Raw genomic sequence first — 27,614 nt, 5'->3', positions numbered from 1 at the left:
GCCGAGGCGAGCTGCGCATGCGCCGCGCTGCCCTCCGCGGGCGGGGGGCGGCCCCGAGCCCGGCGCGCTCCGAGCCCGGCTGCGGCCGGCTGAGGGGAGCGATGCGGGGCAGGGGGCGACTCCCGCTCCCCCCGCCCGGCGCCGGCCAGGGGTGAGCGGGGGGTCCGGGCGGGGCAGTGGGGGCGGGGGGTCCGGGCGGGGCAGGGGGGCGGGGGGTCCGGGCGGGGCAGTGGGCAGGGGGCGGGGGGTCCGGGCGGGGCGGGGGGCAGGGGGCGGGGGGTCGGGGCGGGGCGGGGGGGTCCGGGTGGGGCGGGGGGCAGGGGGCGGGGGGGTCCGGGTGGGGCGGGGGGCAGAGGGCGGGGGGGGTCCGGGCGGGGGGTCCGGGCGGGGCAGTGGGGGCGGGGGGTCCGGGCGGGGCAGGGGGCAGGGGGCCCGGGTCCGGCTCTCCAGGGCTCCGGGTTCAGACGCCGCCTCCTGCCCGGCGGCTCGCGGCGCGTGTCCCTTCCCGGGGCCGGCGCTCGCCCTCGCAGGGCTCCAGTGTCTGGGCGGCGGGGGTGTCTTGCTCGGGCCCTGCAGGGCCTGTGAATACCCCGCGGGTCACAGGCACGAGGCTCTGCGGGGAGTTGGTCCTTGGCAGAGGAAAGATGCGTGTGTGGCGCGGGGAGCCCTTCTTGACTCACAAACACGCAGGCTACGTCTACACGGGCATGATTTTCCAGAAATGCTTTTAACGGGAAAGTTTTCCGTGAAAAGCATTTTCGGAACAGCGCGTCTAGATTGGCAGGACGCTTTTCCATAAAAAAGCCCCGATCGCCATTTTCGCAATTGGGGCTTTTTTGCGGAAAACAAATCTCTGCTGTCTACACTGGCCCTTTTGCACAAAAGTTTTTCGGAAAAAGACTTTTGCCCGAACGGGAGCAGGATAGTATTTCCGCAAAAACACTGACGATCTTACATGAGATCGTCAGTGCTTTTGCGGAAATTCAAGCGGTCAGTGTAGACAGCTGGCAAGTTTTTCCGCAAAAGTAGCTGCTTTTCCGGAAAAAGTGGCCAGTCTAGACACAGCCGTATAGTTTGGAAAAGTGCCCAAACCCAACTATGTCCGGAATGCTCTTGGAGCATTTTTTAATGAATCCCTATACTAAAAAAAGACTATGGATAAAGTGTAAGGCTATGAGCAGAATCCTGAGATAGGAGGAAAGACTGTAAGGAACAAATTTGGAAGAACTTTCTGAGAGCATTTGAGAGCCATGATCGAGTTAGTGTGCCCAGAGTAAGCATGGCTGAAGAAGAGAGGGGAACTCTTGCGATGATGGAGCAAGCCATCTGGCTACCAAAACAGACTTTCCTTCTGGGGGGCTCCCCATGATTTTCTGGTGTTGGCATTCAGTTTTTTCTGCTGGGATCCTATCCCCCTTTTGCTTTCACACTTGAGCCCTAGTGAGAGAAGATGAAGTGAGAACAAGTTTGTTTTGGATTTTGTTTCGATTACTTTTAGGGTAATACAACTATGTTAGTAATTTAAATTCTTATTTGACTTGGTAGTGGGGTTTTGTGAGTAAAAGGAACCCATCAAGCAGCCTGAGCTTGTAAAGAGATTGTGCTTTTGGGTGAGGATTGAATTTGTTGGAGTGTGGTAGTGGTCGCGGGTTGGCCATGGTTTGGTGACAGATCGGCATTGTTTTTTCCACCGCTTTGTTTCAGTGTCATGGTTGCATTTTGCTTCCCAGTAGCTATCCCTGCACTCAAGGAGTCTGAGAGATCTGCTATAATTAGAGGGGAGGGAAAAGATTAATGACATTTTATTGCCTACGCTACTTTGCTGAAATAATCGGCAGGGAGAGGATAGCACTAGAAAGAGATTGGAGTTTGCTTTTCTCGTCATTGCTGATCATTGTCATAAAGATTGTCAGGCTCCAATATGAGAGGAAACCTCTGGTATCCCCCTGGAGTTCTGAGTTGCTTTGCAATTTGTCTGCATAATATAGGGGGAGGAGGAAGGGGGCTGTGCTAGGACGTTTTCAAACAATAACCGTGTTGGAAAATGACTTTCTTGTGTTTCAGCTGTTGTCAGTATTTTGTTTTCTAGAGCACTTTAATATTCATCCAAGCTGAAGTAGATGCTCACAGATTATTATTTCTACACATTCAACAATATAATTTTGAGGATCTTGTCTTTGTCCTTTTGGTACAGCACTTGACATCTCCTCGCATTGAGTCTAATATTTTTTCCACTAGAAGCCAGTGAACCGTGTGAGTAAATTTTAGTAATAATTCTGTGCTGCTTCTATCTGATGCCTCTCTTTCTATTAAAAAAGATCCAGTCCGCTTTTCTTACTTTGTGGAATGTTGGTTTTAAATGTGCTGCAGTTTCACCAACTGCTTGTCGTGATCACAGAGGTAAAAGGGGAGGATTAACAACCAATGTATATCTAGTGAAATCAGCCCTGTCATAGTGATTTTTTTATAGATCATTTTCTTTTGTAGCTGAGTTCAAAAGGCAGCCTTGAATTTGCTGATTTGAATTTGTTCTTCATAATTATTACAGTATTTAAAAGGAGTTTTTGAAGTAATCTTAGCTGATGTGTGGGCCAGCTACACCACTGCAGTAGTTTTCCTAGTTTGAAAACTTTCCATAGTGAACCAAAGAGCTCTACTTAGCTGTTGTTGATTTAATTTGATCATTTGAATTGTCAATAAGATAGAGGTTATTTTGCCAAATTAACTATTAAAATGTATACAAAGTTGGAAGTTGCAGGGAGTTACGTGTACTAGATTTAGGAGAAGATTTTCAAAGGCACAAAATGCACCTAACTCGGTGAAAATCAATAGGAACTAAGTGCCTAAAACCGTCATTCGAAAATGTTTCCCTTTGATTTTAAATGAGATTAATGCTTGCCTTCGTAAGCAGAGAGAAAGGGTTCCACGGAAAACCTAAGCAGCTAAAACATGCTAAGACTAAGATTGCTAAGATTGCTGAGCCAAAAAGTGCAGGAGGAACTTTTAATTTAGAAAATGTCATTGATACTATCTTTTGTTAACAGAGCTGTTCTTTACTGAGAACCAAGACTAAATCTTTCCAAGTTCTCTTGCTTCAGAACTTGCAATGTTTTTAATGATTTTTCTTTGCTGATTTCCGAGGCAGTGTTAAATGCTAATGTAGCTATTCCATAAATGTGGGCGGGTTTTGTTGTGCAAAGCTAAAGTTTTATAGATGCAACATTATTTTAATATTATTTTGGAAACTAAATAGGCTCTTTGGCCATCAATGGAGGTGGAATTTGTGTTAGCGTTAAGTGTATTTGTATCCGATTGTGTGGAGATACTGGATCTGTTTTCAGGAAGTGTATTCTGTAAATACCCAGCCAAAGCTTGTCTGCAGTCTGGGGAAGTACACAATCGAACTAGCAGTGTATATGCCAAATAAGTATCAGATTATGGGCACATAGACTTTAAGCCTTGAATAGCTCTGAATTAGTTGTAATGCAATCTCTTCCTTTTCTACATGGAACAAAATTTACTTACATATATAGGGGTGTAGCTTTGGGGGGAATATGTTATGCGCTGCTAGTGTAAGGACTGTGTAATGTTAACACAGCCTTTCAGCATTAGCGCTTGCTTTTTTGCTTGATGGAGAATATTTGCCCCAAATCACAGGGTTACTTTCTCTTGGTTTCAAAATGTACCAAGAAGTCTATCATTTCCATCTGAATGGCAATAGCCAAACAGACCTTTAACGCTCTCCATGCAAGGATGCACTTCTACAAGCACATCCGTAATACTTCTCCCCATCCCCACTCCACCCTCTAAACAATCTGCAATCCCTTGGTGCAAGTACAGATCCCAATGTAGGAACTTGTTCTCCTGACTTGTTGATAGAATTTAAAATTTGGACCAAAACCACCAAAGTGAGGTTGCAAATAAATAGCTTAAATCACCTAACTTACTGCACAACCTTTATGGTAAAACTTCTAAAATGGTGAGCCGAGAGGAGAAGATATTGTTCCCAACCTGGCCTTAGCAACAGTGGTACCATCTGACTTCTCTGGGTGCCTAGACAGAAGACATGGAAATACATAGCTGCGTACTCTTTGAGGTGCAACCTCCTGAAGGACTGGTGTACACTGTATAGTCTGTCCTGATCTCCCTGAAATTCATTGAACTGAGGTAGGTTTTCTGATTTCTGTAACACTTAGCAGAGCAATTTAAAATACAAACTGTAAAAAGTTTATTTCTGACTGCAGTGTAGCAGGTACGGTTCATGAACCAAGTCAGTTGTCCTTTCAGATTGATCACCATTTTAGAGTCTTAGTTGATTGTGACTGGTAATGTGAAAGGAAACTTTTCAGTCTCTTTTTTTCCTATTTGAGTAGCTCTAATTTGACTGTGACATTTTGATCTGAATTGAAATGTCACATGCAACGTCTTGGCCCAACTTCTTTTTATAGATAAATCTCTTTTTAAGAGGCCATTCAAGATTCCACACGTATTGAGTACAGTTTTGATATTAGACACACTTCACTTAGGCCACCAGTTCCTGTTAGGCTTTGAGTGAATGGCCTCTTAAAATGTGTTTTGTTGTGTTTCAAACTCCCCAGCTGATCCTGGATTCCTCAGCTGACCCTGGGCTCCATGTAAACGCCACAGTGGTGTTTCAAAGGGGCAGCACCGCATGGAGCCGGGGTCAGTTCCATGCAGCGCTGCTTTGAAACACTGAGGCAGCGTTTCAAAGGGACAGTGCTGCACAGCTGAGCCCAGGATCAGCTGTGCTGCCCCTTTTGAAATGCTGCTGCAGAGTTTCAAGAAGGCAGCACTGCACGGAGCCTGGGCACGGGCTCCATGTGGCGCTGCCACTTTGACTATCTGATAGAGGCAGCCAGGGGGCGGGAATTGACTAGTCAACTCAACTATCTGATAAGCATTTGCTTAATGGATAGTCGACTAGTCGTTAACATCCTTAGTCTTTATGAACTATTTTAAATTAGCATGCTGCCAAGTGTGTCGTGGTAACAGAGAACAGAGAGATTTTAATGGAGTCATATTTTCAGATGTACATCTTTCTGGAGGGAGAATTACATGTGTAATTTAAACTTTAGAGCGTTTCAGCAGCAAGGTTCAATACTTACCATTGCGTGGTAGCAAAAACACCAAATGCATTTTACTTGAAAAAATGTATATAGGAGACCCTCCCGATTCACAGTTCCATATATCTGTGAGTCTTCTTTCCCAGCATGGATAGGACAGTGGGTGCTGGGAGCCACGGGGAACTCACCATAGGGGCTAGGAGCCACAGTTCCCAGTATTCGTGAATTTCACCATTTGTGCTAGATGCAGGAACACATCCACCGCAAATAGTGAGGGTTTCCTGTATTGCTTAGTTAAAGGCTAGCTATAAAATATGTTGGACTATAGGCTACTAGATATTTTTAAATAGAGCGGTGATGTTTAAATTAACATCTTTGGATTTATATGATCAGCTGAATTAGGAGCTTCTTTTTAAAGCTATAAATAAAAAGATATATTTGAAATAATGAATGGTGTATTTATGGTCATAACTGTATAAAGGGAAATGCAATGGAAAATTTGAGTCATCTGAGCTGATGTTTGAGACATTTCCCTATGGAGTCACTGGAGTGAAAAATGTTTTGTATGCTTAAACTTGAACAGATGCTTCAAAACAGACAGGCAATTTATTGCCATGCAAGTTTAAAGTTTGCAGTTCCATTTACTCAACCAGGATTAACTTAACGCTTCAATTTTAAAGCCTAATTTTCAGTGTCTTTTAGTTGACCTCCAAGGCCCCAGTTCAGGAGGGCATGTCTAACTGTAAGAAGTCCAATTGATGTAGGTGGGATTGCTCACGAACTTAAATTTAGCAAGTTTCTGAAGCATATGCCTGAATTTGGATCTAAATTAGGGATGGGATAGTGTAAACAGTTACATGCAGCCCTCCCCGAAGCTGCTGCCTCTGTATCAGTGGCAGCAGCATAGGAGGGGGGTAGCAGGGCAGGCGGGAGCTGGTGCTTTTGGGGAGCCCCCTGCCCCCCCCCACATAAACTTGTAACCACTGAAAACTTCAGTGGTTACACGTTTACCAAAATAAACACATTTTCACATCCCTAATCAAAATTTCCACATAGGAAATGAGGATAAATCTTGTGTTCCTTTCTTAACAGCATTTTTGCCCAAATAACATGGGATTGATCCTCAGCTATCACAGAAATTAATTGCACCTTTTTGATACAGGTTTGTCAGACAACAAAATAATTACAACTTATGGTACATGTCTGGGCTCCTGGTTAAAAAACCTGTTACAATACTCAAAGGAAATGCAAAATTCATAATAGGCAATCAGCAAGTCTTACATACCAAACTATGGATGTTAAAAAGCATTCTTTTTGTAAACGTGTAACCACTGAAATAGACATTAACACGCAGGGAGTGGCTCCATGGGAGCCGGTGCTCGTGGGTGAGTAGGGATGTTAAATATTGGTTAGTTGAATTGTCGATTGACCTCATGAATTCGTATCGGTTAGCTGACTCTTCTATAGTCACCAGGCAGCCCCTGTCTGGGGAGAAGGGGTCTGAGCTCCTGGACCCGGCATGAGCGGGAAGTGAGCCGGGCTGTCTGCCTGCCTGGCTCCTAACACACTTTAAATGCGGAGCCACAGGGGAATAGGTCCTGGACCCAATGCAAGAAAAATTTACTGGCAAGGGATGGGGGGCGGGAAATGCGTGTTGTCTTTGGCATTAACCTATATGCTTTTGCTTATCGGTTAATCGACGCTACTATTGCATCCCTAGTGGGGGGTTGCCTCCCTTCCTGCCCCTGCTCTGCTGCCTCTATCATCAGCAGTGGTTGGGGAGTGTCAGTTGGGAGTTGGTGCTCTTGCAGAGACACCTGTCCCCTGTCGCTGATATAGAGGCAGCAACATGGGGAGAGGGGCTTGCATGTTACCATGAAGGTTTTAAGCGAGTACAGTGTCACATCCCTAACTCTAACCACTAATCCCCATCTCCTAGGACTTTTTAAAAACTTCTCAGCAGCTCAAACAGCTGCCATTTCTCATTCAAGGAGTAGCCTGTTGGAGTATTGATTCCTCTTTAATCCCCCAAAGTGGAAATTTGTAGAGGTAAGAGGAACAGAAGAGGTGACATTCAGCACTGGATTTATGATAGGTCTGAACTAATTGCTATATTTGGCATTGAAAAGGAATTTTCTCCTGAGTCACATTGACCAAGATCCAGGTGGGGGGGGGGGGGGGGGTTGCCTTTCTCTGCAGCATGTGTCACTGATTACTTGTGGGTTTAAATAGTATAAATGGTAAATTATCTGTAACTTGAAGTCTTTAAACCATGAATTTAGGACTTCAATAACACTGCCGGGGTAATATACTATATAAACGCATTGGAGAGAGTCCTGCGGAGGGCAAGAAAAATTATTAGGGGCCGAAGCTTACAAGGAGAGGCTGAGGGATTTGGGGCTTATTTAGTCTGCAGAAGAGTGGGGGGGGGGGGGGGGAGAATCGATAGCAGCCTTCAACTACCTGAAGGGGGGTTCCAAAGAGGATGGAGAGAGGTTGTTCTTAGGGATGACAGAGTGAGGCGCAATGGTCTCAATTTCCTAAATGGTCAGAGTTAGGACCACCAAATTTGGTATGCAGTGTCCTCTTATTAGGGATGTGAACAAAAAGTCGACTAGTTGATTAGCTGATAATCTAGTGGACTATTTGCATTCCCCCCCTTTGCTGCTTCTGCCTGAGCCCGCCATGGGCAGAGGCCACTTCGCAGCAGCCTCCCCTGTCCCCTTCCCCCCAGAAGCCTCTGTCCATGGGGAGCTCAGACCCCCTGCGGACAGGGACTGCTGCCACCCCACACTGCTGCCTCTATATTAGAGGCAGCATCATGAGGCAGTAGGCATCTGGTCCATGAGGGGAGCTGGTTTATAAACTGGCTCCCCTCACGGTCTGGCTCCCGCCTGGCACTCTGCAGTGCTGCATCTGATACAGAGGCAGCAGTGTGAGGCGGTAGGGGGCTTCCCAGGAGGGGAGCTAAGAATTCCTGCGGTTAGTCAGCTATTCTATTACCCGATATCTAACATCCCTACCTCTTATCATAACTTGAAGCAAGGGCAGGGTTTGGTTGTGCCAGGACAATGGGATGTGCCTGGAATGGGATTTTCTCATAAAATGGAAGGAGAGGAGACTGCTAGCAGGGACAGTTATCTGATATCTAAAGGAGAATGTGTGTATGTTTGTGCGCTAATCACTTGGACACTATAAGAGCTACTGCAACCAGACTTTGCACGGGGTAACCTTTCCTCCAGAAGCAGATTTTAAGGGACTGTGGGAGGGAAGAGATGAGAGACGGACCCTTTCCCCAGGGCTGCACGGACCTTGGCAGTGCAGGGAGAAGTGGCTTCCTGGGGGAAGCGGCAGGGACAGTCAACTCACTAAGGCCAGCGGCGGGACGAGGAAGCAGAGGACGGGCTCGGGCGCCAGCGGCAGGCGTGCAGCTCCCTTCCCCCTCCCTCTCTTCTCCTCAGTTATATCAACTGTCCCGAGCAATGCCGGGTAACTCCAGCTAGTACTATATAATGACCACAGGGGCCAGAGATGGGGACCAGAATAGCTATAACCCCACTGGGGCAGCAGGAGCAGGGGTAAAGAAAGGGACAGCTATGTACTATATATTTGAGAGAGTTTGCATATGTCTGTCTGTCCACTAGTAAGGCGACATGCACCCTTCCACTGGCTGTGCCCGCTGCAGTAGCCATGGACAGGTGCCTCTCACCTGGCTCCAAGGTGGTTTGGTGTCAGAAGGCAGGGGTTGTTCTCTCTCCCCAGGGTAGCAACGCTGGGTAAGTCATATTTAAGGGGCGGGTGAGGTTCTGCAGCCTGCAGTATGGAGGAGGTCAGACCTGCTGGCCATGATGATGACTTCTGACCTTAAAGTCTAGGAACCTAATAGCTCATGAAAAGATGGACTTAGGCACTTTGTTATTTGAAAGGTTCCTGAAAACTCCTGAGACATTAGATTTTAATACTATGCTATTATCTTGAGAGGGTCAAGTTTGGGTCACTTTTTTAGAGGATTCTTAAATTTATTACATGTTTTTTTCCTCTGTCTGTGTAGTTGGACTGAAGTTACTAAAGGACCTGGGCCTTACAGGTGAGGGGATGTGAAAAATAATCACGCTTTTTAAAAACTGTAAAATATTTCTAAACTAAGTGGCATCTGCAGCATAAATGATAGTGCTGTTTGGCATAACGACTTTATTGGCACTCATTTGGGGAGCTCTGAATAACTCACCCATGACTTAGCTTCTTGTGAATTGTGTGGCCATCGCTAGCTCATTGATAGCATCTGTGCATCTAATTACCATTGATAAAGTACTTGACATCACTCCATGCTGTGCTCTCATTCCCTCTCTTGTTTTCACTCCTGGTACATGTTGATATAATGGTATGCCATCCAAAGGACCCGAGTGATGAGTTGGATTTCTAGTGCATATGTCTTTTATTTTAAAGGTTAATGGTGACTCCTGAAAACTTTACATATGCAAATAATCCACACTACTTGTGGATGAGGATAATAGGACCAAGCCATTTCATTGGATGAGGCACTTTTAGGAAACGAGGGTGATGATGCCGGCCTGCTGCCCAGTTAAACAATTGTTAGATTGAAAGGATGAGTATGGAATTAATACTGACCAGTAGGGATGTTAGTATGGAGATGATTACATGATTAACTGATAAGCCTGGGCTTATCAGTTAATCATATCGACTAAATGCAACCTCTCCTTGCTGCCTCTGTTACATGTTTGCACGTGGGGGAGAAGCGGCTCCCAGGAGCCAGTGTACACGGGGAACCAGCTTAAACTATCAGATGCAGTGGAGAGTGGGGAGGTGGCTCTGCAGGAGCCAGTACGCATGGGGAGCCGACATACATCAAAGGCAGCAGTGTGGGGAAAGTGGTTCCTCAGGAGCTGGTACATGCGGGGAGCCAGCTTAAAAGCCAGCTCCCTGTGTGTACTGACTGGTTCCTGCCTGTACCCCTGTGCTGCTGCCACTGTATTCCTTGCAGTGCAAGGGAGCGGGGGTGTGAAGGATAACTGATGAGCCCTGGCTCATTGATTAACCATGTACACGTTTACATTTTCACATTCCTAGGTAAAAGCAGACACCCACTTAAAGCAGATACCCAGGCTAATACAGATACTGAGTTGAAAACACTTTAACAAGTGGAACTGCTCTTACAATTGAAAACTTAAACAGAACCCATTGTACAAAAACTTGATTACAAATAAACTTAAATGCACAAAACTGTGCAGGTATCACCGCTCCATCCATCTAAAAATGATCTTCCCCATTCCTGGGTCCAAATCACATTTTTCTGTGTACCTGCTGCCCTTCGCTTGAGCGCTCTGTCTGTGCAGTTTGACACTTCAGTGCCACGATTCAGCTTGTTTTACATTCTCTGGTCTCATCTACTCCCGTTGCAGTCCATGGCAAAAGTCTTAGGGTATGTCTACACTAGCTCGGTAGTTCGAGCTAGGTAGGCAAATGAGGTCAACCGGAGTTGCAAATGAAGCCCGGGATTTAAATATCCCGGGCTTCATTTGCATCTTCCCGGTGCTGCCATTTTTAAATCCTCCTTAGTCCACACTCCGTGCCTGCAGCTACACGCAGCATGGAGTAGGTAGTTCGAATTAGGATCTCTAATTCAAACTACCGGTACTCCTCGTTCCACAAGAAGTACCGGTAGTTCGAATTAGGGTCTCTAATTCGAACTACCTACTCTGTGCCGCGTGTAGCCGCGGGCACGGAGTGCGGACTAAGGGGGATTTAAAAATGGCGGTGCCCGGGAAGATGCAAATGAAGCCCGGGATATTTAAATCCCGGGCTTTATTTCCAACTCTGGTTGCCCTCATTTGCCTACCTAGCTCGAACTACCGAGCTAGTGTAGACATACCCTTACTGACTTCAATGTCAGTATAATGTGGAGTTCAGAGCTGTGTGTATAATACCTTGCATGAATTGCTGTGCTACATTCTGAAAGAGGAGGGAAGTGAAATTCAACTGCTAAGCAAATACTAATCCAGTAATTGTGACTTGTCTACCGATAATTACCAGTGCTTTTATGTTGTTTTACTCCAGCTGATTGGTTTGTGTATGTTGTTGTTGTTGTTGTGTTTTTTTTTTTTTGCCTTTTGTCTAGAACATGCATACTGGTGAGTTGCTGTCTTTTGTGCTCTACTTCTGACTTGTCCTTTGTGTGCTAGGAAATTAACACATTGCTGATAAACTATCAGTATGGAGTCTCCCCGACCCAGCATCGATGAAGTAATGGGAAGGAAACTGTTTGCAGTACCCGTGTATAGTTGAGACCTGATTCCACCAAATCAGGCAGTGGAAATTTCACTGGTTTGTGAAACCAACCAGATAATCAGTGCTTCCTTGTTCCCACATCCTGCTGGCAGCCGTTATGGATGGAAAGCTCACACCTGTCCTCTCTCTTTCAGAGTGAATGAGGCAGAAAATGTAGCAGGGTCTCAGATCTTCTTTGTGTTAAGCAGGGTTGTTGATGTCTCAATCAGAGAACAGTTACATTGGTCTGGACAGACCAATGCTGCTACCTTTGCAAATTACTGGTAAATCAGTTACACCAGGTAACGTGCACAAAGGGCCATCGCATGTATTACAGCAAATAGTATGGAAAGTTGCATCATTTAGAACAAAAACGACCTTTTCTAGAATGTTTTAACATTTACTCTACACTCTTCACTTAAGTTTTAAAGCAAGTGGGAGATCATTTGGATCCATATTTCATAGTGTAAACCTGGCCAGCCTTGAAAACAGTGATATGTCTGAAGACAAACTGAATCTCAAGTTTCGCTGTCTGACAGGAGAATGTATGTTTGCCACTTTTTTTTTTTAAATATCCAAATTGAGATTTTAACGCTTTCACTGCTTTTCACTGTTTGTGTGTTTGTGAAGTCCCTCTTGTAAGGACAGACATCTGCTCTGATCTGGCCAGCGCTTCAAATTCGGTGCCCCACGTTGCAGTGTGTCTGTGTGAGGCTGAAGTTGAATAATCTTACTAAGCAGTAGTTCTGTCCCATGTTACACTTCAAGTCAAGTGTGTATACGCAAGCAAAAACTTCATGTAGTGAACATTAAGGTAGTATCAGGACACACCCTATCTAATCAAAACCTTGAAAGCATGTGTGACAGACCGGGCCGGGTCTGGGTACAGCTGAGGGCATCCGCTCAGTGCAAATTGCTCAAACTCCGGGCTCCTTACAGCCCCAGACTAGAGACCTTCCCAAATAGGCCACAAACCAGTTACACCAAGCGCTTCAGCTTACAATCTGGCCAGCCAGAAGCCTCATGAGCAAAACCTCTCTGACATCCCAGCCCTCCCTGTGCCCTAATCAGCCCCGGGCCTAACACACAGGTGAGGGGTTATAGAACCCAACCTCACCTACCCTGAACGGGTTCTCCTGGTCCCAAGAAACCAGCCACTGGTCCCAATTAATTTACACTCTGGATCTTACCCACAAGATCACTCTGAGCCAATCCTTTAGAATCTAAAATCTAAAGGTTTATTACTAAAAGAAAGAAAAGCAAGAGAGTAAGGTTTTTAAAGAATAATACATTACATGCATCGAATCACCCAGTTCTCGATACAGGCTCTTAGCAGAGATGTTACAAACTGCTCTCTTAAAAGTCTCTGGTTACATCCGATGTCAGGATGGGTCCACGGTTCTTCCCAGCTCGTTGTTCCCTGCAAGGCTGCATCTGGGATCAGAAGCTAAACTGAAGATGAGACGGAGGGTGCCACATGGCACTTATATCCCTCTCCTGGCATCTTCCTGGCCAGAGCAGGTCACTGCAGGTCAAATGGTCCATTGACCTATCCTTGTGTCCCAAGTCAGTAACCATTATTCTGGCTGGTCTGCAGGCATCCAGATTCATTCCCCAGGTGTGTCTTTGGCATTTAGAGATCTATTGTCCCTGGAGCCTCGCTCATCAGCATAGCCATTGAACAAACATTCTTGGCACATTGCTCTGCCTCAGACAGAAAGTTTTCCAGCATCAACGCAGAGGACATATTTATAACTCCACATATAGATATTATACAAGTACATGAATAGCCTATACGGAATCAGTAGAACATAAGATTTCATGTGACACCTCACATGACCCTCTTTGTATAGACTTTTGGGGCAACCCACCCCCCCCATGGGTGCAACAGTGATCTTTAGAATCCGATAATGTGACCGCATTCAAATAAGAAATTTAAGAAATGTCTTGGCTTCTGTGACATTTTACATTGCCTACAGGGCTGTTGGTAACACACTCCAGCATAAAGCATTCACTTCCCTCTTCTAAAAGTAGTATGTGCCCCAGCTTCATCCAGCTGTCTCTCTGCTACAGAGCCTTAGCAGTGGGTTGGTATGCTCTGGTGTCTGCAGATTGATGCACCTAACTGTCTCTCCTTCTGTGTAGTTGGGAAGTTAATATGCATTAAGGTTTTGGAGGTTGCTGGTAGGTTTCATGACCTTACTTGGGATGGGATGCTGGAGCAGCCTCTGTCTGCAGGGAGCTCGGTCCTCTCCCCCCAACCTGGGGACAGGGGCAGCAGGTAGGACCTGATCGTTCTTCTATTTAATCTTAGATATTTCCAGTAGGCATCTTAGATGGTAAACGGGGGTCTCCTGGCATCTGGCTACTGTCCCTAGATGGGAATTCTTTGTGTTTGGTTAAAACTTTTCTCACCTTGAGTGGAAGAGTGTAATATCCAAGATGGGCATCAGGTGTCCTGGCCACTTGTCCTGGCAGGACCAACCACAACCCAGGCTGACAGGAAAAAACAATACTATTTACAAGGAATGTGAATGTATACTTGTGTACACAGTTAACCGATGAGCCTGAGCTCATCGGTTAAGCCGGACGGTTACGTGCAACCTCCTCCCCACCCCCCCACTGTTGGCTCTTAAAAGCCGGCTCCACATGAGAACCACCTCCTGCCTCTTCCACCCCAATCCTGCTGTGGGTACACGTGTAGCTGCTGAAAATTCTGCGGTTACACGTTTATAAAAATAAAAACATTTTAACGTCCCTGCTATTTACAGATCATTAATTTGAGTACCAAGCCATTATGTGTTTGGAGTATTACTAATGGCCCTCATTAGTGTATCTAGATTTGTCAGCAGACTCACAGGAGGGATGTAAAATCTCATTTAATTAGTTAACTGGTTAAATGTTAAGTTTAACTGGTTAACAAACGGGGGTGGGTGTTTACCCTTCATATTTCTAACTTCACATAAAAGAATGATACATGCACAGAAATAGAGGTTACGCATTCAGCAGATTTTAACTTTAAAATATGTCACATGATGCATTTTGCCTAATGCATCTTCGAGTTGTGCATATTCATAGTCACAAGCCAATTTTCATAAGCATGAGGGAGCCCATGACTAAAATTTGCAGGTAAATTGCACCTTTTTAGAACCTGCTTGGCTGTCTTTGTGAGAGCAGGATCAGGCTAGGAAAGCACTCCTGTCAAATTTTGAGAATGGTACAGATTGCTGCCACCTCACAGAACCCTTGTGCTTTATGGCAGGGGGATGTGAAGTCTGCAGGATTTGTGAATCTGAGAGAGAATATCTGCTTCCCTCCACTGAATAATCACAAAGCCTCTGCTCAGGGAACTGCTGCTCGAATTTGACAGGTTTATCAGTCATGGCCCTATGTCAGATTTCCCTTTGTGGAGAAGGTAGTTGAGAACAGCTCTGGTCCCTGGATTTTCTCCACACACCATCCCTGCCAATCTGGTCTCCAGGTGCACAGCCCCAGTAAGACCAAAAGCCCAAATAAATCCATCTCGCTATGCATAAAGTTTATACTGAGTAAGTTCATGAGCTGTGCACCCCCTTTATCAATGAAAGAAAGCTGCACAGCTGTTGTTCCTCTCCCTCTGTAACACATTATCCACGCTGGATTTGAAATAAACAAAAGTTATTTTATTAAGTATAAAAAGTAGGATTTAAGTCAGGGGTGGGCAATAATTTTTGATGGGGGAGTCACTCCTAGAATATGGAAAGTGGTCAAGGGCTGCACTCTTCCATTATATTAATGGAGGAGGTGCGGGGGTCTGGGATGGAGGTTGGGTGCAGAAGGGAGCTTGGGGTAAGAGCAGGAGTTTGGGTGAAGGAGGCAGTTGTGACCTAGGGCACTGGACTGGTGTGCAGGAGGTTGGATTGTGACATAGGGCAGGGAATTGGGACTGTGATCTGGGGCAGAGGATTGGGGTGCCAGATCTGGGAGGGGATATGGGTGCAGAAGTGGGGCAGAGGATTTGTGTATATGGAATGGGGGGCAGAGGGTTGGGGAAGGGAGCGGCTAGGGTGCAGGGTCTGGCCAGGAGACTTATTGCCAGCAGCCAGTTCCTGAGACCCTGCCAATGAGTGTTCCCTCTAAGCTGCATGCCAGCACAGCTTCAGAGGTGATTAATCAGCCCTACCCAGTCAGTCAGCACTGCACACGGAGCCCTGAGTCTGACTGGATGGGGCTGATTAATCACCTGTGAAGCTATGCTGCCATGCACCTTAGAGGGAACACTGCTGCCTGCCCAGCCCCCGCACAGGCTGAAGCCTTGTGCTCTGGAGCCCCTTGTGCTTTGTGGCTGCCTGTTATTGAAACAGGCAATTCCCATTGGCTGGTTTCTGGCCAGAAACTGCCCAATGGGATTGTGCTCGGGGTGGGAGAGCAGCTCCAAAATCTTTCCCCCTTCCCTTCAGGCTCACAGTTTTTAAAGAAAAAACACCCCACAGCTACATTTCTGAGCAGCGTGCAGGTGGGGCAAGGCAAGTGGGGAGCCTGCCTGGGGCTCCCCACAGTGTCCAGCATCTACAGGCTGGATCTAGTGGCTTGGCGTGCCGAATTTGCAGGCCGTATTTTGCCCAGGCCTGGTTTAAGTGATTGCAAGTGTTAAGTCAGATCCCAGTAAGGGTATGTCTACACTAGCCCCCTAGTTCGAACTAGGGAGGCTAATGTAGGCATTTGAAGTTGCAAATCAAACCCGGGATTTAAATATCCTGCGCTTGATTTGCATCTTCCCGGCCGGTTGCCATTTTTTGAAATTTACAAGTCCGGACTAACTGCCCACATCTGCACGTGGCAGGGACCCGGTAGTTCGAAATAAAGCCCTAGTTTGAACTACCTGTTAAACCTCATTCCAGGAGGAACAACAGGTAGTTCGAACTAAGGCTTTATTTCGAACTACCGGGTCCCTGCCGCATGTAGATACGGGCAGTTAGTCCGGACTTGTAAATTTCAAAAATGTCGACCAGCCGGGAAGATGCAAATCAAGCCCGGGATATTTAAATCCCGGGCTTGATTTGCAACTTCGAATGCCTACATTAGCCTCCCTAGTTCAAACTAGGGGGATAGTGTAGATATACCCTAAGTTACTAAGCACAATAAAACACACCAGCTAAGCCTAATACATGAAGAGAAGTGGTTACAAATCATAATTTCTCACCTTAGTTCTTATTTCAGGTGAAGTCTTTCTCACTGACCTGGGTCCAGCAGCTCATCTCCGTCCCTGTCCTTAGAGTTCTTTTGCTTCCAGGCCTTTTCATGTGTCCTGTTGGGGTGGGGAGTAGTCTGGGAAGCCAGCTGAAGACAATCATTGTTTGCTTCCCATTCCTTACATAAAATTTCTCCAAGGTGGGTTGTCTTTGTACAGTTTCCCCCTCCCCGGTGGAAAAAGAACAACATTTCTTTTTTTGACAGCACAGGTACTCCAAGAGTGTGTCTAAGTTTTGCAGCTTTCAATATTTTTTAAAGTTTTGACAGATAATATTGATTATTTTAAAGCAGTTTCCCCTATTTATTAATTTAAAGGTTCACAGCTACAGCAAATTGAGACCAGTAATGGGGAAGTCAGTTACTGAATGAAAGTAGTTGAGATTAAAAAAGCGAAAGCTTTAAACCAGTAAAACACACATACTTTACATCACATGTCAAAATATACAAAGTACATGTCCTTAAACTCTACATTCTCATTCACCATTTTTATCTGTCTTTAAATTCCATTATTATTGTTGGAAATATTATTTTTATCTCTTGGACTGCATACAGGGAAATTGCCGCTTACACACATTTATTCATAAAAATCTATTCCTTGCAAAGCTCATTTATATAATATTTTAAAGTCTTGTTTATAGGTTGTATGGGATCTAAAGTCTCATGATTTAATACAGGCAGTCCCCGAGTTACGAACGGGGATTTCTCACCCCGGAGGACTGGCGCGGCGGGACGCCTGGTCCCGCCGCCCGCCTCCTCCGGGGCGAGAAAAGCTGCTCCCCGTCTCCCTGGTCTGCTGGGGGAGCCAGCAGACCAGGGAGACGGGGAGCAAAGCGGCGGAGGACCCGGGCCAGACCCGCGGCCGCTTCCAGATCATCTGGAAGCGCCGCGGGCCCGCCGGGTCCTCAGTAGCTTTGCTCAGCGTCTCCCTGGTCCGGGAGATGCTGAGCAAAGCCGCTGAGGACCCGGCCGGACCCGCGGCGCTTCCAGCTGATGTGGAAGCGGCCGCGGGTCCGGCCCCCGGTGCGCCGCCGCTTTGCTCAGCGTCTCCCTGGTCTGCAGACCAGGGAGACGCTGAGCAAAGCCGCTGAGGACCCGGCCAGACCCGCGGCGCTTCCAGCTGATCTGGAAGCGCCGCGGGTCCGGCCCGGGTCCTCCGCCGCTTTGCTCCACGTCTCCCTGGTCTGCTGGGGGGGACGCAGCTAGTGCCCCCCCAGCAGACCAGGGAGACGTGGAGCAAAGCCGGGTGCCTGTAGTAGAGCAGGTGGGGCACTGCCGGTTGGTTCCGCAGCACCGCTCCTTGGTGCTACTGGACCAACCCAGCAGCACCCCAGCTGCTCTGCCCTGGGCTTCCTGGAATCAGCTGCTGATGAGTTTCAGCAGCATCTAACTTGGGGTTCTTAAGTTGAATCTGTATGTAAGTGGAACTGGTGTCCAGATTCAGCCGCTGTTGAAACTGATCAGTTTCAGCAGCGGCTGATGCCAGTTCCGACTTACATACAGATTCAACTTAAGAACAAACCTACAGTCCCTATCTTGTACATAACCCGGGGACTGCCTGTATAGGCCCTCAAATGTTAAGGGGAACTGATGTGGGGAATCAACAGAACCTTGTCACAGTGCCCAGAATTTGAAGGCAGAATAAGACAAGTTGTCAAATGTCTAGTCAGGAATCTTTTCCAAATTGACATTGACGTGTGCCTTTTTCTGAACCCTCTTCAGGTTTTTGTGTGTCACATGAAACTTCCAAGATAGACTGATGGCTATTGGAAATACAGAGTATTAAAAATATAGCAGAATCCTCACTCAGAAATATTACGGAAACAGACACAAACAAATTCTGGTTTTATGTAAATCTATCTCAGCTGTGTACAATCATACATTTTAATAACTCTTGGGTGGTGGCTTCAGGGATTAGTGGAGAGTTGGGAGCAAATCCCATTTCATGTCAAATTGAAGGAAGCTTAATAATATTACATCGTCTCATCCCAGTCTCCATTTGTCAGTATTGCAAAACTCACACAGTTCTGCTTGTTGACTTGAGGAGGGACTTCGAACTGATTTGTAGGTCAAGAAAGATGTGTGCTGGCCATGCTGTGTTGGGGAAGCTTGCACAGTGCCTGTTTTGGGTTGAGCACAAGCCAATGACTTTTATTCCCTCTCTTCATGAGCAATAAGATTGTGCCATTTTTTAAATGAAAGAAAAGAAAGCCACTTTTCTCTTCACCTCAAGCACTTGTTCATCTTGTGATCTCTTATGTTTGAACAGAAATGAGATATGAATGAATAGCCACGATGAGTCATTATAATTGGCCTTTAGGGCCACTTTAAATTTCATTCTGCATTTACTGAAAGCTCAGTTGGTTACCAATGAATTTAGCAAATGTTAACTCCCACATTCTTTTTTCTTAGGACACAGATGCTAAATTGTTTGAAAGCAAAATGAAGTGAATATGATTTGAAGAACATGAATGGACCTAATTTAATTGGGTAATATGTGCTCAGATGTGGGTAATGAAGTAATCTCCTTACTTGAGTGCCTTCCCCCTCAATTATTGCTTATTAGCTGTACAAATGAGCAAGCGCCCATACTATTTAAGGCTGATTTTTTTATAATAGTGCAAAAAAAGGTGGTCATGACCTATTGGAATTCAGTGGGAATTGGCAGCCTGATTAGGCTTAGGCTGCTCTGGAAAGTCCAGGCATAAAACACGGGAGATCCACCAACCCCTTGTTAGGTAACCTCTTGGTAACATACAGCTTAACAGTGGTGTGCAACCTGCAGCCCATTGGAGTTCTGTGTTTGGCTCATGTTTTGTTTGCCATTATGCATGTTCAGGATTGCCAGATTCCACTGGTTTCTATCTGCATTTTTTTTCCTCCTGGTATTTTCCTTCCTAAGTACCATGCATGTGAAGTGGGATGCTTGCTATTTGCACACAACATTTATTTGGAAGATGCACATGCTCTCTGCATCCGATCAGAGCATTGCTATGGTTCAATCAGCGCACTCTGCAAATTCTAGGGATGCAAGTGCCGTTAGCCAAACTACCCTGTCCTGGGAGATCACTTGGAGTCTGACAATCTTGCAGCCCACTGAGATGAAGGAGGGATGAGTGGCACTCACTCACTAGCCAAGAACATAAGAATGGCCGTACTGGGTCAGACCAAAGGTCCATCTAGCCCAGTATCCTGTCTGCCCACAGTAGCCAGTGCCAGATGCCCCAGAAGGAGTGAACAGAATTGGGAATTGTCAAGTGATCCCTCCCCTGTCATCCATTCCAGCCCCTGACAGAGGCTAGGGACACCATTCCTTCCTACTCTGGCTAATAGCCATCGATGGACCTAACCTGCATGAATGTATCTAGTTCTTTTTTGAGTCCTGTAAAAGTCCTGGTCTTGACAACATCCTCTGGCAAGGGGTTCCACAGGTTGACTGGGCGCTGCGAGAAGAAAAACTTCCTTTTGTTTGTTTTAAACCTGCTACCTCTTGATTTCATTTGGGTGACCCCTAGTTCTTAATGTGATAGGAACAAGTAAATAACTTTTGCTTATTCACTTTCTCCATACCTGTCATGATTTTACAGACCTTGATCATATCCTCCCCTCGCCCCTTAGTCTCCTCTTTCCTAAAATGAAAAGTCCAAGTCTTTTTAATCTCTCTTCATAAATGCACGCATTCCAAACCTCTAATTTTCGTTGCCCTTTTCTGAACCTTTTCCAATGCCAATACATCTTTTTTGAGATGCGGCAACCACATCTGTACGCTGTATTCAAGATGTGGGTATACCATGGATTTATACAGAGGCAATAAGATATTCTCTATCTTATTCTCCCCTTTTTTAATGACTCTTAGCATTCTGTTTGCTTTTTTGACTGCCACTTCACATCGAGTAGATGTTTTCAGAGAACTGTTCACAATGACTCCAAGATCTCTCTTGAGTGGCTATAGCTAAATTAGTCCTCCTCATTTTGTATGTATAGTGGGATTATATTTTTCAATGTGCATTACTTTACATTTATCAACATTACAATTCATTTGCCATTTTGTTGCCCAGCCACCTAGTTTTGTGAGATCCTTTTGAAGCTCTTCAGAGCCTGCTCTGGTCTTAACTATCTCGAGCAGTTTGGTATCATCTGAAAATTTTGTCACCTCACTGTTCACCCCTTTCTTCAGATAATTTATAAATAGGTTGGATAGGATTGGTCCTAGTATGGATTCTAAGGGACACCACTAGTTACCTCTCTCCATTCTGAAAATTGACAGTTTATTCCTACTCTGTTTCCAGTCTTTCAACCAGTTATCAATACATGAGAGGACCTTCCCTTTTATCCCATGACAACTTCCTTTACATAAGAGCCTTTGGTGGGGGACCTTATCAAAGGTTTTCTGGAAATCTAAGTGTCCCATATCCCCTTGTCCACATGTGTGTTGACTCCCTCAGAGAACTCTAGTAGATTAGTAAGGCATGATTTCCCTTTTCAGAATCCATGTTGACTTTTCCCCAACAAATTATGTTCATCTACGTGTCTGACAATTCTATTCTTTACTATAGTTTCAACTAATTTGCCTGGTGCTGACATTAGACTTACTGATCTGTAATTGCCAGGATCATTTCTAGAGTCCTTTTAAAATTTTGGCATCACAGTTAATAGTTCCGCAGTAGCCTAGGTTGCCCGTCGCTGGCTTAGAACCAGGGAAAGAGAGGCAGCAGGCCTGGCCTTTGGGCAAGGCGAGCGAGGAGGTCACCTTGGGTCCTGCGCATTCAGGGTCCCGTGCTGCCCAGCCCCTGCCCCTGCCCCGCCCACCCAGCTGGGAGGTGCATGGCTCAGCGTGCTGCTTTGGCCCCACACACTCTTTGGCTAGGCCTGGGAGGTGGAATGTGGTGAGGTCCATATGAGGGCTGTACCTGTCTGCACAGGCCCATGGGAACTCTGACCTCCATAAAGAGCAGTATTTCTCTAAGTGGGCAAAGTGGCTAGTGTGCCTGGATTCCGCTTCCTGCGGCTCCCCCTTGGCTGGAAATGTCAAACTGGAGCCAGAGGGAGCCGCAAGGATCCGTGGCCATGGAGCCTCTGGGTAAACAAAGTCGCGCAGGCCCAGTAGTGGCTTTCCTAAAGCAGCACACTTAGAGAAACACTGATATAGAGGGAAGGGTATGACTGTGTAGCTCCATTGGCTGAACTTGGTGCAGGCATCTGTGGAGCAGCTCTTCTTCTATTCCAGGGGTGGGCAATAATTTTTGCCCAGGGGCCAATTCAAATTTTTTTTGAAGGGGCCTAAACAGGAAGGGGCGGGTACCCAGACTATGATTGGTCTCAGGGTGGGGGAGCCCCTTTGCCCCCCCTTCCCACTAGGCACCCATGCCCTGGAAGAGGCTTGGCACGCTCACCCACCCCCAGGGCTCCTCCATACCCACCCCGCCCTGTGAGCAGCACCCGGTGTTTCAAAGTGTCATGTGCTCCTGGCAGGGCAGGAGGAGGCTTCGCCGCGCTCCCCCGCCCCCAGGTCAATTAAGCTCTTTGTGCCAAGCCTATTTGATCACGATTGGGCAGGGCCCTGGATTTGGCCCACAGATTGTTGACCCCTAAGCAGTTTTGCCAGGGTCTTGCTTCTTCATCAGGTAGGCAAATCTGATTAATAAAGGTGTGGTCAGGACCAGCCTGCAGCCAGAGAAAAAGAGCATGCTGTCTGTATTGTCTACTCTGCCTGCTCTAAGCAGCTCTTTGCTGCTCTAACGGTGTTATGAACTTATGACAAATATAAGGAATGAAAGTCTCTCTCAAATGCCTCGTGTGGCATGATGTAAATTAGTGGAAATTGCTGACAATTTGCCTTTTTCAGATGGGTGTCACTGGCTATAAGCCTTTGTTTCAAACAATAGAGAGTTATTAAGTTAAATGTTCCCAGAACAGCAAATCTGGGAAGTATTAAGTGTACAGTGTGCATGTAGGTGACGGTTATTACTGTAGTTGAGTCCTGCAGTGTACATGTTGTAAAGGCAGAGGCGTGTATTTTGTAACTGCAGTCAGTTTAATAAGGCTATTAAAGGATGCTGTCATCTTAAAAAAATCACACTTCTATTTGTAATTTTTTTACCTCTGTTGTTTGTCACACCTATGATCATTAAAACTGACAGTTCAAAGAGAGATTTTCGTTATGTTTGTGCATTTAAAGACACGTACTTCATGTTGTTTTGGCACGCAGCAAGAAGAGAGAAACTTTATTTTTAAAAAAATGGTGCTGCAAAAAAACAAAAAATGTACAGCTATGGGAGGGCTCTCAAGGGCAGGGAAAGCAGTGTAAAGGACTTTTAACTAACTTACATTTGCTAGATTTCATGATAAACTTATTTTGAAAGTAGTGATCCAGTTTCTTCCGTTATACGGTAAGCTGGTCTGTTCTGAATGTTGGCTTCTCTGTTTTCATCTCTTGTCACGTTTTCATCTCATGTCAACTTGTCATGAATATTGCTGCAAAATGGAAATTTGAAGGCCAAATTCTGCTTGTATGCCGTGTTTACATTTGTGTATCTTCAAATGTGGATTGTGGCTACTTAAAGTGAATTTAGAGTTGAGACAGCGTCGATTTAAAAAAACGTATTTTGTGGTTCATTGGCCAACTACCAAGATACTAACTAGCATCATATGTGGTCCAGCTGTAGAGTCACAGTTCCCAAGTAACTAGATTTGTGTGGTTAAAGCCAGAAGGGGAAATTAGATCATGTAACCTGACCTCCCAAATTATTACATTTCACTATAATCCTATGTTGAGCCCAATAACTTGTACATGACTAAAGCAAATCTTCCAGAAAGGTCTCCAGTTTTGATTTGAAAACATTAAGAGATGGAGAATTCAGCACATTGCTTGGTAGCTTGTTCCAGTGGTTAATCAACCTCCCTGTTTTAAAATGGTGCCTTATTTCTAATCTGAATTTGTTTGGCTTCAACTTTCAGCCACTGGTTCTTGTTATGCTTTGCTAGATTGTAGAGGCCTCTCGTACCCTGTATTTTCTGCATGTTCATTGTAAGCAAGTCACCTCTCAGTCTCCTTTTTGATTGTCCAAATAGATTGAGCTCTGTAAGTCTCTCAGTTGTAAGGCATTTCATGATAATTGATCTTTTGTATCTTGTAGGCTCCTTTTGAGAATTTAAGCCCAGAGGCCTGTCTTCACAATGGGCAGCAATCGAGCCGAGGGGAGGGGGTTGATTCATCATGTCTAAACACTAGAAATTGACCATCCAGCACTCTCCCATCCACTCTGGTATTCCATCAAAACTAGATGAGAAAACGGAGTCCATGGGAGAGCATTCACTGTTGACATACTGCTGTGAAGATACCGCAGTGGGAAGTCCTAAGCATGTTGACTTCAGCTATGTTATTCACGTAGCTGAAGTTGCGTAACTTAGTCTGACAGCCCATGGTAGTACAGGCAGGTCTAACTGCCTAAATAGTCTTTTTTATTCAAGTTTGAGATACAGAAGCATCAATATTTTTATCCACCTTTTAAAAATAACCTTGGGAACAGTTGTTTGTGGACGTAAGACTTTTTTTTTTTTTTTTTTGCTTTATTTGTAGTGCAGTCTTGAATACCTATGAAGGAAACTTAGATTCTTCAAGCAAACTGGGCTTGTAGAGATTCTGGATAACAGGTGAGACAGCCAAAAAATGTAGATTTTTTTTTTTTGTATGAATCATAAAATTTCCTTTTCTCTTGACTAGATATTAGCACTATTGGTGTGGAGGGTTTTAAACGTGTAATGTGTTTCTTTCTTTTTTTTTTTTTTAAAGAAAAACGATTTGACCACCATGAGTTGGAGTTTCTTGACCCGTCTGTTAGAGGAAACCCACAATCATTCAACGTTTGTTGGCAAAATCTGGCTGACGGTTTTGATTGTCTTTCGGATTGTCCTTACTGCTGTGGGAGGGGAATCCATCTATTATGATGAACAAAGCAAGTTTGTGTGCAACACAGAGCAACCAGGATGTGAAAATGTTTGTTACGATGCTTTTGCTCCTCTTTCACATGTGAGATTTTGGGTCTTTCAGATCATTCTTGTAGCCACTCCCTCTGTGATGTATTTAGGCTATGCCATTCATAAAATTGCCAGAATGGTGGAACATAGCGAACCTGACAAAAGAACCAGGAGCAAAACTTTTTCAGTGCGCTGGAAACAACACCGTGGCTTGGAGGAGACAGAGGATGACCATGAAGAAGATCCAATGATGTATCCAGAAATAGAGCTAGAAAGTGAACGGGAAAACAAAGAGCAGCCAGCCCCCACTAAAGCCAAGCACAATGGAAGGAGGCGAATCCGAGAGGATGGGCTCATGAAAATCTACGTGCTGCAGCTGCTGTCTAGGACTACGTTTGAAGTTGGCTTTCTTGTTGGTCAATATTTTTTGTATGGGTTTGAAGTCAGCCCCACATTTGTATGTAGCAGGAAACCATGCCCACACAAGATAGATTGTTTCATTTCAAGACCCACTGAAAAGACCATTTTCCTGTTAATTATGTATGGTGTAAGCTGCCTGTGTTTACTTTTGAATGTCTGGGAGATGCTCCATTTGGGATTTGGTACAATTCGAGACACTTTAAACAATAAAAGAAAACAGCTGGAAGACTCGGGTACCTATAACTACCCTTTTACTTGGAATACTCCATCTGCTCCTCCTGGCTATAACATTGCAGTCAAGCCAGATCAAATCCAATATACTGAATTGTCCAATGCCAAAATGGCCTACAAGCAAAACAAAGCTAATATAGCTCAGGAACAGCAGTATGGGAGCAATGAAGAAAACATTCCAGCCGACCTAGAAAATCTACAGAGGGAAATTAAAGTGGCTCAGGAACGTCTGGACCTTGCAATCCAGGCATACAATAACCAAAACAATCCCAGCAGTTCCAGAGAGAAAAAATTGAAAGCAGGCTCGAACAAAAGTAGTGCTAGTAGCAAATCGGGAGATGGAAAGACCTCTGTCTGGATTTAATGTTGGCTGAACGTGTACTTTTCTTAGTTTATGATAACCAGCAATTCAATGAATAAGTACTTTGAGTAAACATTTGGATTTGTTTATCTTCAGGGATACCGTTGGCTAGCGATCCAAGCTCTCAAAAGTGTTTATAAACATGTCCTAGAGTTACAGAATTTTATTCTTGTGTCTTCCAGGTCAGGAGAAGAACAGGTATATTTAAATCATTCTTGTTGAACAGTTTACACTGTATGTACAGTATTATGGTACATTTATTATGCACAGGTTTTTGTATTTGTACATTGGACCTCTGCAGTTATACTTTTTATATTAAAAGAAAACATTCCAGGTAACTTAGCATTTTGCTAGTCCTATTACTGTGGTCAGCAGACTTACTTTTCCTGTTTGTGGTTGAAATGTGAAGCTGTGCTGCATTTCAGAAGTGCTTTGTACATGTGCACAGGCCACAGGGTGCATTTGTGAATGATGCCACTGGTTGCATCTTATGCAGTTCTGTGTAGCTCACAAAATAGAAGTGTCATATGCTAATCAGACTGTTGCACCCTGTGGTTTAAATGATTTAGATAAACATATGCCGGTTGGAAAGCATCTCTTCAAAGTGAGAATGCCATTCATAATTAGATAGGGCGTGGTTTATAAGCCTTTTTCAACAGGGAAAGAGAAACTACGAACTACTATAAATGTTCTAAGTGTATGGGTAGAAATTAGTGTGTATTCAATAATTCCATGACATTTATGCAAAATCCATGATAAGGTGTTTGGGTATGTCTACACTACAGCATTAATTCGAGTTAACTTAATTCGAAATAGTTAATTCGAATTAAGCTAAATCGAAATAACGCATCTATACACAAAAACTATTTCGAAATAGTGTTTTGCTATTTCGAAATAACGCGTCCACACTGAGTAGACCCTGAACCAAAGTTAAGGCTGGCCGGAGCCAGTGCTGGCAGGGCATCAGGTTAGGACTTAGTGTGTGGGGCTGCTGCCTGAGGCTAACTGAGCTCCCTGCTTAAAGGGACCCTACCCTCACCTCGGACAGACAGTTCTCAGGGTTCTCCGCTTGCTTGTCTACCTTGATGAGGGACAGCAAAGCAGTCCAGTCTTTGAGTGCCCGCACTTGGGACACCACAGCACTCGGCCACATGGAGCTAGAGCTGCCCCTGGGCACACCGGTGCATCTCGTGGGGTCATTGCCATCAGCCCAGCTGCACTTGCTGCAGGCTGCCATCTGGGAGGTCCATCGGGGCGCTGTCAGGATCCAGGAGGCCCTGCGGGAGAGTGTCCACCCCAAGGAGCCCTCAGATCCACTCTGGTCCTCCCCACAGCGGGCTCGTGCCCCATTTCTCTCTCACATCCTTTCACTTACCCCTCCCTAGCCTCCCTTCCTGATGTCAGAAAATACATGTTTTTTCATAAACACGAACTGTCTTTAACAAAACTGGGGAGGGGGAATGAAACTCTGCGGAGACTGGGGAAAGGAGGCGGGAGGAGGGAGCTAGAAGGGGGAAGCAAGGCGAAGAAGGGGGAGGGGAAGCTCAGCGCTCGGGGTGGGGGTCTCGTCGGGCCACATGTTTCCCGGCATGGCGGTGGGTGCGGGGGCCTCAGCATCCCCAGGGGGATGGGGAGGAGGTTGAGGAGGGAGAGGTGTGACGGGGGGCAGGAGTGAGAAGAGGAACAGTAGCTTAGGGGGCAGCACGGTCCTGGGCAAGTTGCTCCTGGCGGAGCTGCAGGTCCTCCTGCACCCAGGCCTGGATGGTAGGTGCAGGGCTCACAGGGCCCCCAGGTGCTGGTCCCGGTACCCCTGCCGCGTGCTGGTGCATGAGCATGTCCCAGGCGGGGTGGTGCGCCCTGCACATGCAGCTGGTGCGGCTGTGGAGAAAGAAGTGGTCACTTCTCCCTGGGGATGCAGTGGATGATGCCCAGCTGGGTGGATGCCCGCAAGGTGTGGATGACCGTGCCCTGCACTGTGAGAGCCGACGTGTTTGCGCAGAGGCCATGGTCGGGATGTCTGGCTCTCC

At 45.8% G+C, this 27,614-nt stretch overlaps 1 protein-coding gene across 9 annotated transcripts; it reads left to right on the top strand.

The window, feature by feature from the left end:
* Positions 1 to 25,925, top strand: GJC1 (gap junction protein gamma 1). Of its 9 annotated transcripts, XM_075911173.1 has the most exons (6): positions 10 to 151; positions 2,195 to 2,251; positions 9,136 to 9,171; positions 19,011 to 19,088; positions 24,178 to 24,251; positions 24,391 to 25,925. In XM_075911173.1, exon 6 carries the CDS (start codon positions 24,409 to 24,411, stop codon positions 25,588 to 25,590), a length of 1,182 nt encoding a protein of 393 aa, XP_075767288.1. In that variant the 5' UTR covers positions 10 to 151; positions 2,195 to 2,251; positions 9,136 to 9,171; positions 19,011 to 19,088; positions 24,178 to 24,251; positions 24,391 to 24,408; the 3' UTR covers positions 25,591 to 25,925. The 9 variants fall into 9 exon arrangements, with proteins under 9 accessions (XP_075767292.1, XP_075767288.1, XP_075767287.1 ...); XM_075911172.1 differs by lacking the exon at positions 9,136 to 9,171 and having other exon boundaries at positions 2,195 to 2,253; XM_075911176.1 differs by lacking the exons at positions 9,136 to 9,171; positions 19,011 to 19,088.
* Positions 25,926 to 27,614: the final 1,689 nt, after the last annotated feature.

The sequence above is a fragment of the Pelodiscus sinensis genome, chromosome 29 (assembly GCF_049634645.1).
Source record: "Pelodiscus sinensis isolate JC-2024 chromosome 29, ASM4963464v1, whole genome shotgun sequence".
NCBI classification, from domain to species: domain Eukaryota; kingdom Metazoa; phylum Chordata; order Testudines; family Trionychidae; genus Pelodiscus; species Pelodiscus sinensis.
This window is presented reverse-complemented; position numbering and strand designations above follow the sequence as displayed.

What these genes read in the sequence shown, in the direction of transcription:
- GJC1 (XM_075911177.1), top strand. Translation starts at nt 24,409, where the DNA reads ATGAGTTGGAGTTTCTTGACCCGTCTGTTAGAGGAAACCCACAATCAT.